Source organism: Neltuma alba, unplaced genomic scaffold (genome assembly GCF_004799145.2).
Source record: "Neltuma alba isolate B1F8T4 unplaced genomic scaffold, ASM479914v2 tig00003893_pilon, whole genome shotgun sequence".
NCBI classification, from domain to species: Eukaryota; Viridiplantae; Streptophyta; class Magnoliopsida; order Fabales; family Fabaceae; genus Neltuma; species Neltuma alba.
The window spans coordinates 376141-386910 of record NW_021633470.1 but is presented as its reverse complement, the minus strand read 5'-3'; the positions used below and the strand labels follow the sequence as shown (position 1 = coordinate 386910).

Below are 10770 nucleotides of genomic sequence, written 5' to 3'. Positions count from 1 at the left end.
ATGTATGTTTTACACATGAAAATATGTGTGTGTTCATGTTTATGACCATATTATATTTTTTAAAATATATATACATTGTGTGTTGAATAATAGAAAAAGGCAGACTCGTATGTACAGTCTTGCTCGCACTTTGATGTGTTTACATCAAGTCATTTCTGTGGATCATATATGCGTCGTTAATTGAAATACATTGAAACAATTAGCCTTTTCCTATAGCTGTGATAATCAATATAGGTACAAATCGATGCATTTAATTCGTTTAATGGGAAGCAACATGTGACATGTTTGAAAAAGTAAAATAGCATATATATATATATGTGTGTGTATATTCCTCCTATCCTTGATATATGACCTAATTATTGAGTTGATTTTGGTCCTAATTATAAGACCTATTTCTTATATTTATCAATTTTCTTTAACTTACTCCTGTGGATACTCTTTCGACTATAATCAAGTAGAAGACAATTGGAAGATATTAAGAAAAATAATTATGGTGTTTTAGAAAAAATATGTCATATTTCTTATAATTAACTAACTTACCTAACTTTTTTAATCTAATTAAATTAGTTGAATAGGTCTTATATTAAGGATCGGAGGAGTATATATATATATGATTAGGTTTAGGTGCGTGGAGCATGATCATTGCTCGTCTAATAGGGATGGTTCCAAACTTCTTAAATCGAGTTACAAATGAAAAGTAAATCCTTTGACTTTTGTTTTAATTTTTCGGTTGGCGGGGGGATCTTAGTTAGTTAAAGGCCTATAACCTTGAAAACAAGTAAAGGCTGAGGCCCCTTTTGAGTCAAGTCAAGAGATAACAGGATAAGATTTTATACGTGGGTGGGTGTTAGTGGTTGGAATGATCCGTCAAGGGGCGGGTCTCTTGGGACAACAATGTAAATGCGCCTCCGGGATGACATATTTCATCCGATCAAATGAAAGCCCATCCGTCGAGTTTTATGGTCAAAATTTTTTTAATTAAAAAAATTATGTTTTTTCAGCATTATTAGCCAACCAATGCTTTCATTGTCTCGTTTTGACAACGAAAGATTGTCCACACACCAACTACCTGTCCCTCTGTGTCTGTTTTATTTCCTCAAAATAAATGGCTAACACAGCATGAGTCTGTTACTGATTTTTAAATTATTGTATGCTGAGTTGTGTATTGTGAGATCTTAGTCTCATCAGTCTATTATTACAACGCAACTTGCCCGGCCGGCCCACTCTTTTTAATCACCAAATACAATACCGGTCACTTTGTCACCACTACGTTTGTGTACGGACATGGTGCTAAATTTCTTCTCTCAAATAGCAAAAATAAGAGACAAGCGATCGAGACGTTCACTTCAACGGATGATTAATTAATCATGACTGCTGAGTCCTCTCCAAGACGTTGAACTTTGTTTTTTTCCCAAAGGAAAAAAAAATCGAGGTCCATAGCAACCAGTCTCAACTTGTTTTAAAAAGCAAGAATGAATAATTCAGTGGGGACCAATATAACAAACAAAGTCCGGTGGAGGTGGCCGATGTATAGTGACGACAAGGACTTAACAGGTTTTGGTTTGCTAATCTGTCCCTATTTGTAGTGCTACATGCATGTGCAGGCTTTAATTATTCCCAAAAACACGTGAATTAATAAGCCTCTAAGCAGCCTGTCATTAGTCATTACCCCCTTTCTTTATGACCCGCGCACATCTCACGTGCACGTCCAAATCAAATCGGGCAGAATCTCTTCTTCTATTAGTAATTTAATGCTGTTGAATTCAATGCCCTTTGTAAATCAGAAGTTTTAATTTTAACACATTTGATCACCCCGGTAACAAAGAATTGTCCGCCCCGACAGTCATGCACTTTCCTGTAAGTTGTCTTTGTTATTCTGTGAAAAATATTCTTTTTTCTTTCTTTTTTTGATAAGCTGCCAAAGATTTCTTTAATTAAACAAATACATTTAGATGATTGTATTTCCGATTATATGATAAGCTAGATTGCGTTCTTAAAACATGACAAGTTTTATACCTTTTATAATTATTAATTTTTTTAATTTTATACATATTAATTTTATAATTACAAAAGACTGTTCACACCGACAACTATCATGATACTAAAGTTGTGTTCTTTTATTAGAATATATTATCACGTTTATCTCGCCATATCTTTTTCATTAATTTATATAGAAAATTTAATGATTTCAATCTTTTCTGGGAAAATACTTAAGACGCAGTACGAGATACAGCATGGTTTATAATTATTTCTACGGGATAAGGTGTTTAAATATTCCGGCAATATCTATAAAAGAGCATTCAGCACCTAAATTTTTTTTGGCTCTTGTATGTTTTGAAACTTTATTTTTGTAGTAAAAATACTCTAACCGTTATCTGTCATTAAATTTGACTGTTAAATTATGTAGTTTAATTAGTATCTTTAATGATCTAACTTAATAATAGATAATAGATTGGGACAAAAGTGTTAAGGAATAAAATTTTTAAGGTATATAAGAGCAAAAAAAAAAAATTCAAGCATTGGCTACTCCTTTATGAATACTTCCGGTATATTTAAACATTTTATTCCATATTTTTACACTCCACAATATGATAGTTGGACTTCCAAAAAATTCTTTCGGCTACAAAATAATCAGATACTACTTTGGTCTTAATTATAAGAGCTGGTTGACTAATTTGAGAAGATTAAGGAACTAAGTTAAGTTAGTTATTTGTAATATATACGTGTTTTCTTTCTTAAAATATCCTTATTAATTAAGTGTATTGGCTAGAATTACTCTTATTAGAAAGACTAACTTGAAAAAAAAACATAAATATGGGAGACAAAATAGATTAGGAGTCTTATATTTAGGATCAAAATTCAAGTTAAACAAAATCTTATATTAAAAACCGAAAGTAGTATTTAAGAATGGCGGTTGTTTAGGTCCAAGAATACACAAGTTTAAATGGACTAGCATCCTATATTGGACGGACAGTTGTGGAAAACAAAGTAACAAACTTTTATGAATATTTTAAAACATCAAAGAATTTTATCTTCTCTCAGGCCCCAAAAAAAAGAATTTTATCTTCTCGGATAGAAATAGATTCACAATGAACGGATGGAGAAAAGTTTTAGATGGTTCATAAGTCATTATGAACCAAAAAAGAAAAAGTAATAGAACTAAATAAATTGTACTTTTTTTTTTTGTTTCAGACGTTTTGGGGACTTTTGTCCCCTCAGTATCACAGATAGAGGCGCCCCCACTCCCCTCCCCCTTTCCTTGGCAACTTGCTCAAGTGGGGAAAACAAAGGTAAATTAGGTAGGCCTGCCAACACTTTCTTTTTATTCTCTGCAGGCCGGTGTGATTTTAATGTAATATTCACGCGGACGCAAGCGATGAGACCTGCTGAAGAGGAGGCGTTATGCGGCGAATAGATTGAAGAAGTATGCTGGCACACGAGCACAGAGCGGGCGATGTGAGGAAGATTATGAGCGAATTGCAACCGGCAATGTGAGGGAACTGGGCGCCTCACCGTCTAAGGATCTATGTTTGCATATGCTTGATATAAGAGTTTATTTGGTTTTTATTTTGATCTTAAATATAAGATTGTAATTCACTTTATCTTTTATATTTATATTTTTTTCTGATTTAATTCTTATAATAATGATAGTTCTAACATATATACTTGATTAATAATAATATTTCACAAAAGTAACACCTATTTATTACAAATAACTAATATAATTAATTTTTTTAATCTATTCAAATTAATCAACTAACTTTTATATTAATTATCATAGGAGATCTTATATTAAGAGTTTTGAGTAAATATGGTCATATTTAACCAACTTTTTCTATTTTTAACCAATGCGAAACTTTTTTTAAAATTCTGTTTACAAGGGATAGAAATTTCTTTTATATAATTTTTTAAAATTCTCGGTACAAGAGTTGTCTAGGCTTTTAAGAGAACACGTTGTGAGGAGGCTAACAGCCCGCTACCAACGATCGGGGCAACCATAGGAGACAGATGAAGCCCAAATAAAAAGACGTAGGACTAGAATTGCAGGGCTTTACCCCGGGGGGGAGCCCTTCCAGAAATTCTCAAAGGCCAGGGCCAAACCCAGGCCTAAGAGGGGGTTTGGAAATAGTTTTCAACCAGCAATAGACGCGCCTCGGTTAGAACCTCACTAGCTGCGTCATTGCCCCAAGCGCAAAGATGAGACGCTTTTTCAGTCATCCCCGTTTTTATAGCCCTTCGCTCAGTTCCACCTTTCATATTCATCGATGTGGTACTATATAAGCCTCCCATAGCAAAACACGAACATCTTCACTCTTTCAACGAGCACAATTCCTATTTAAAATCAATGCAGAAACATCGTACTTTCCCTTTTCTTACGCATGGCCGTAGTCGCTCAAAATTGTTTTCCTAATGAGCCTGAGCTTCATCAATAGAAACTCACCGGTATTTTCAAAGACCTAACTAATTAATACAAAACTATATACTCATCTACCCATATTCAGGGTAGTTAAGTATTAAAATATGTTACTTACATATGAATGGCCACCGAGATGCTACCTTGGCGGGGGTGACTGCTTGGAATGAATCGGCAAAACAGAACTAGCATTCTGAATCACGCTGGCGTCTTGGGAGACTGATTTGGAAATTCAAGCTGAAGTTTGACAAAAGAACTCGCATCAACTTCGCTTGACCCCATATTGGTGCGGGTAAAAACTGCAACACCACGAGCAAATGCAAACGACCCCGTCCCTCCAACCACTGTAAATTCTTCAGTGACCTTGTCGCCTGCCTCCCTGGCCTGCACACTCAGGCTACCTGAACGCTCTGGAGTTTCAAAGGTTAGGTATATGAATTTGAATGCCGATTGTACAAATTGTTGCGTGGGAATTATAAAGCCTTGTGCTTTGCCCACTACCCTGGAATTGTTGTCGGGTCCCTCTGTTAGCACACGGTGGAAGATGAATGCACCCGCATTGTCCCCAAGTGGAGGTTGTGTGTTTGAGGCTGATGTGTGAGGTTTTTGGATGTACAAGGAAAGATCGAGCCATGGCCTTGGATGGCTCTTCTTGTGGGATGCAGGCGAAAGCAAAGCCAATAGAATTACTACTATTGTTGCTAGAGAAAATGCAGTGCAAAATATGATCCTTGACCGCATTCTCATGTATCAATGGATCTTTTCATAAGTTTCGCCTAGAAATCCAGATTTGTGTTCCTCTGGACGATATCGAATTATCAGCATGGTTCCTTTACACTACCTAATCCATTTGTGCTACTTAATACAATACCTAAGCCACTTTGCAACTCCATCAAGTTTGTCTTCTTGTTGTTGCCTACTCATTAACTTTCCACATTTTATCATGTTCAAATCTCTGTTTTGTTTACAATATTGTTGGGGTCAGCAAGTCAATCATTGTTCTCCAACTCCAGTATAATCTGCATATGGGTCCTAATTTGCTACACTTTCGGAACTAGCAGCTGATGACCAATTTAATGTGACGAAATTGGAACGATACAGAGCAGGTATTGACCAATTTCCCAACCGCTATCCTGCAGGGTTTGGTCAACGTAATTTCATGTGACGAATTCTTGTGCGGAAAGGATGCTTAGAACTTTATGTTGTTTATTTAATATTAATTAATTGCTGAAATAAGAGTGTAAACCATCTTCTCCTCTACACAGGACAGAGATGCTATATCACGTCAAAACTTTATTAGAGAATAGAGATTGAAAGTACAACTCCTGATAATTACTTTTGGGTCGTTCAACACGTATCACTGAAGTTGCGTCTTCTTGTTAAAGGGACATGACTGTATCTAGTTAATTCATTTCATCAGAGACAGGTGGGCCTCCCACTTAAATTTTTAGATGAACTACGCAAGTGCTACAATATATAGTCAGACGGGTCGTGCATGTCTTGACTCTTGATTGATTTGAAACAGAGAAGGACCCTCCCTAGAACTATCGGAAAAAGTTAAACAGTTCATTTACTTGTACCAATGGACACCTGTGCTTGCAAGAATTACCATTTGTCGGCACTCGGCGGTATACTTTATACGTTTCGGTATCTAATAGAACCATATTCCCATGAATCTCTCTGTGCACCAATCATCCGAATTGATCATCACATGGTTAGATTCGGCCTGTGGGGCCTTCAGTTTATGCATGTTTATGCTTTTCTTCTACTCATGTGAATTTTGTTTGTGTCACTTTAGACAAATTAAATTAATCCCACTATTATTACTGCCCCAGCCGGAAACTCGTAAATCTCAAAGTTCTGAAATTGCCTTCTTAAAGAGGAGTTGGTGTTAAATGCTAACCGCTTTTTCACAGAGCCATGAAAAGGTCTGCGGATATTTCAGGGCCATTATGGTGATGCTGTTGGGCTGGATTTGATTCATTTAGCTGCTTTTTGCAGAGAGAATCGCATTTTTGGGGGGGGGGGGGTATGCTAGTAGGGATGCATGAACCAATAAGGAGTGAACACATGAAGAATGATCCCCTCAGTCCAAAAAGGGAAAGCCCAAAGGAATCCAAGTTATATAGGGTGCCATGGCAGACCACTGTGTGTGAACAGTCCAGATTCCATTAAAACCACATGGAATTCCAAATGAGGAAGGAAGGTATGGGGGGGGCACCCAATGTTGCTTTTCTCATGAACTGTTACAGGAAAAAGTGAATCCAAACAAGATAAGGAATGTGTGTTGAAGGTTGCTCTTTCTTCTCCATGCTTCCTTGCAACTTGCTCTGACAAGTCCTCATCCTTGACCGCCCAATATCATCCTCTCTCCAAGTTTAAAAGTTGTGGATCCCATTCCTCTGCACCTCACTTCAGGGGATAAACTTACATGAACATGACTTGGCAAAGGGGACATGCCATGCATGATCTGATTTCTTTGGTTTTTACAGCATTCATCTTACCTCGACAACTTCTGGCCGGGGAAAAAAAAAAAAAAAATCTTACCTTGACAACCCATTTACATCTCCCCATATATTTTAACTCAAGCCACAATAAACAACAAACAGTTTATCCGTCCTAGTGATCTACAAAGGACAGCGCTTTTAAGGGACAAGCAAACTTGACTACGGTAATGGAAATTAATATCCTTATCCACAATGCATTACTACATTAATTTGTTTCCATTTTTTGAAGCCTGACGCTATAGTCTTTCTTCATATACCCATCATCATGACATGAAACAAGATTCTTAAGAAGAAGACAATACAAAACTCAAACTTCATTAATGGTCATCCACCCCTAATGGTTAAAGTCATGGCAAATCCACACCCATCAAAATTAATTGAAGATGAGAAGAAAATTCAAACATGAGTCCCCACTAATTAATGGTATTCATATTCTGCTTCAAAAGGTCTTGTCTGCTTGCTGATGGCGACTTCCAACCATGCCTTTGTAGAGCATCATCTTCAACCTTCCAGCTTTGAAGGGTTCGGCTCCTTTCAAAAAGTCATGCCTCTTAATCGGGAAAATCAATTCGCACAACTCACTACTCCACAGACCCCCAAGTTTAGAATAAAAGGAAAAGGAAAAAAGACAGATGGAGGCTTGCCTCCATATATTAATTAACCAACATATTCCGCATTTCTGAACCAACTTGACAGCGAATTCACCGGCCTAGACCCATGCAAGGTCCTGCTTCAGTGGATCAATTGCCTTGTGGGCCGCACAAAAGATTAAAAGGAGATGAAGAATTACAGCAATTTTTTTTACCATTATATTCATTCTTTTTTTTTTTTGCCAACCATTGTATTCATTCGGTCTAATAGAAGTCATAACTAGAAAATATGATGATACAGAAGATTTGCAGAAATCCTATCGCAAATGGGAGCATACAATATATATGCGTAGCACAAACAACTGAAGACGGATCCTATTGGATTGTTGAACAGTTGATACTGTCTGTGAGTGCAGTGTCCGAAAAATCACAAAAATAAGTGTTCCTCCGTAGGTGTGCTGTTAAGTACTATAACGGGTTCAAAAATAAAAGGGGAGGGTAGGCCTGTGGGAGCAGATTAAAATAAGTGGACAAGGCAATTTGCATGCATGTAGTACGTGAAAGGGTTGTTAGAAAGTTGCAAAGGAGTGTGTATGTCCTTTAATGAATATTTAATCTGGCAAGAAGCAGTTACAACATGCCATGACAGATAGTAAGTGCAAGGATGGGTTTTGTGAATGGTCCTTTTACCCATAGATCTTTTCAATGAGCAGGCTGGCTTCCCTTTTCTCTTTTCCTATAAATAGGTGCTTTCGGCCTGCATCATAGATATAACACAAGCTCCACCGGTGCTCCGAGCCCAACTCACTTCTGCTTCTGTTTCTTCTTCTCATGAGCCTTGTCTTATATTATTCTTGTAGTGATGTTGTAGCAAATAACATTAAGAAAGAGATAGATAGATAGATAGGAGGCGCGTTGGGTGGGAGGTTGTTGACAGAAGATAGAGAGCACAGATGATGACATGCATATATGGAATTGCATCGCACTCCTTTGTGCTCTCTATGCTTCTGTCATCACCTTCAGCCTCCGATCGCTATCTCCCTCTTTCTAATTCCAACTCTCCTTCATATAACAATCATATATATTCATCAGACTTTCTGATGATTCCCTACTGGCATGATGAGATGATCACTAGTTAGCCTGCTTATTGCTCTCTTGTCAGTTTCATTCAACTTTACTCCACTTGGATGTTATTAGTCATTAGCTTCTTCGTTCCTTGTAGAATATATCAGATGATTACAACCCGATCGGCATGTATATATAGTGGCCATTAACTTGTGTGTTTTGCAGTTAGCGTGCACCTGTATTCAGTGACTGGTTGGAGTCTTGGAGATGACGAATCTGTCGGCTAGGGGTTTGTAACTTTGTATGGTATATGACCAAATTCAGTTGAACGAACTACTAAATCTACTAATTACTCAAGGCCGTTGATGCAAATTTATCATGATCATGTAGTTAAAATTCGAAGAATTTGGCATATGAGTTACTTAACGGCAGTAGTAATTTCATCATATCTGTATTGGGCTATGGAAGATGGTGAGTATGATGATGGAAATATGATTGGCAGGGAAGCAGCAGAACTTGGTGTGGTGAAGAATGGAAGGACGGTGTAGCAGAAGATAGAAGGAAAGCAGAAAAATGGGGTGTCCAAGCGCAAGTACTGATGGTGACATATTGCAGTGGCAGGGCATATAATTTTTCCAAGTCAGTACCCCACTCTATTGTTCATTCATTTCTATTGCAGTCAATCAGCGTACGGTCTGTAAAGGGCCACATTTCTTAGTGGACACTAGATGTCAATATGCTATCCGCTCCTCTCAACCAAAGTCGACCACCACTATTCATCAACAAGACCAACCTCGTTCGTCTTTTTGTTCTCTTTTCACGAACCCCAAACAGTGCTGGAGCCTCCCTACATGTCAACCAGACAATTATGAAGGAATTATTTTGTAATCTGAAAATGTGAACTACGTACTAAACCGTTTGACTATGTATAATGTTCCCATCATTCCACTTCTCATTATTTTCAAGATCCATCTACTTAGAGGTGAACCAGATCTCAGAAAGGACAACATATTCAATATTCTGAACCCCAGGAGGTTGCAGTTGGATGTCGCATTATCTAGTCAAAGTCTCAAGGCACATGCGTTGCTGATTATTAAAAAAAAACCCGCTTATTTCGAATGAGTTGAGTTTGAAGGGAAATTTAATCATTCTTCTAGTCATATTGTTCGAATAATCAGTTGAAATCATGAGATAGGATCATGCACAACTATGTCTGCGCACTTGATATACGTATATGTACTCTTCAATTCGCAATAATTATAAATAACTTGGCTTGCTTACTTCAGTATTAACTAACGCTTGAGCGTGGCAATAGTATCGTAGTTTGCTTGCATTGTAGAGAATCAAATAAAACTGAGTATCTGGGTTTGTTTACAATTCATGTGTATTCGTACTCAATGAAGGAATCAAATGGCAGAGCGACATTATGAGTCAGTATATATATCTATAAATCAAAATATAATGAAGAATATAATATTTTTTGGGGATGACCCCAGAGAGAGAGAGGGAGGGAGGTTAAGTAGCGGACCCAGATATATTCACTGTTTAATGGCCATATATTCACCATGTCTTTGCTTCATTTTGTTGTCATATTAGAGAACACTATGCAATTGATTGCTGCAGAATATTTTGGTCTTCAGCGAGAATATTTCTTTCTTTTCCCACTTATTCTCTCTTTTTGCTTGCCAATGCCAAATTTAGCCATATATTGAAGGGGCGGGGGATATATACCTAATTAGGCTAGTTTAGCCCCGATTTCACGAGTTGAAATCTTGCAACAAGATGTAAGGATAGTTGCGACAAAATAGTTATAGTTTACAGAGGATTAAAGACTTTTGAAGAAGTGAAAAACCTAGATAAAAGAGAGAAATATAGATAGATAGGGGGAGAGAGCAAGAGCATGACTAGAGAGAGAAAAGTAACGTAAAGAAATAGGGGAGGGGCACAGGGAACATGCATGTATGTTTGGATTGGAGGGGGATAAGATGTGAATGCGAGAGACTGTACTTTGTGCTTTCGTATCTAAGGGAATGGAGTCCCCACCCATTCATTCCCACTTTTCATGCATATTGGAGATTAATTTCAACTAACCACGCGACGAGCGCACAATTCGGAAACAAAGAATATATTTCATGTCAAACCAATATATTCTGAGAAATATTTGCACACGTGTGTGTGTGTGAGAGAGAGAGAG

The 10770-nt window shown here is 37.3% G+C and overlaps 1 protein-coding gene, 1 long non-coding RNA gene and 1 other non-coding gene across 3 annotated transcripts; 1 reads left to right on the top strand and 2 right to left on the bottom strand.

The window, feature by feature from the left end:
• Positions 1-4047: 4047 nt before the first annotated feature.
• On the bottom strand, positions 4048-4199 carry LOC114742972 (U4 spliceosomal RNA). The gene has a single exon (XR_003739938.1). It is a non-coding gene; the product is annotated as a U4 spliceosomal RNA (small nuclear RNA).
• A 413-nt stretch (positions 4200-4612) lies between these two features.
• On the bottom strand, positions 4613-5155 carry LOC114742823 (dirigent protein 6). The gene has a single exon (XM_028931038.1). The coding sequence runs from the start codon at positions 5153-5155 to the stop codon at positions 4613-4615; it is 543 nt and encodes a 180-aa protein (XP_028786871.1).
• A 2962-nt stretch (positions 5156-8117) lies between these two features.
• On the top strand, positions 8118-9519 carry LOC114742924 (uncharacterized). Its single transcript, XR_003739927.1, has 2 exons — positions 8118-8882; positions 9079-9519. It is a non-coding gene; the product is annotated as an uncharacterized LOC114742924 (long non-coding RNA).
• Positions 9520-10770: the final 1251 nt, after the last annotated feature.

Coding starts and splice junctions, on each gene's coding strand:
- LOC114742823 (XM_028931038.1), bottom strand. CDS start 5,155: ATGCGGTCAAGGATCATATTTTGCACTGCATTTTCTCTAGCAACAATA.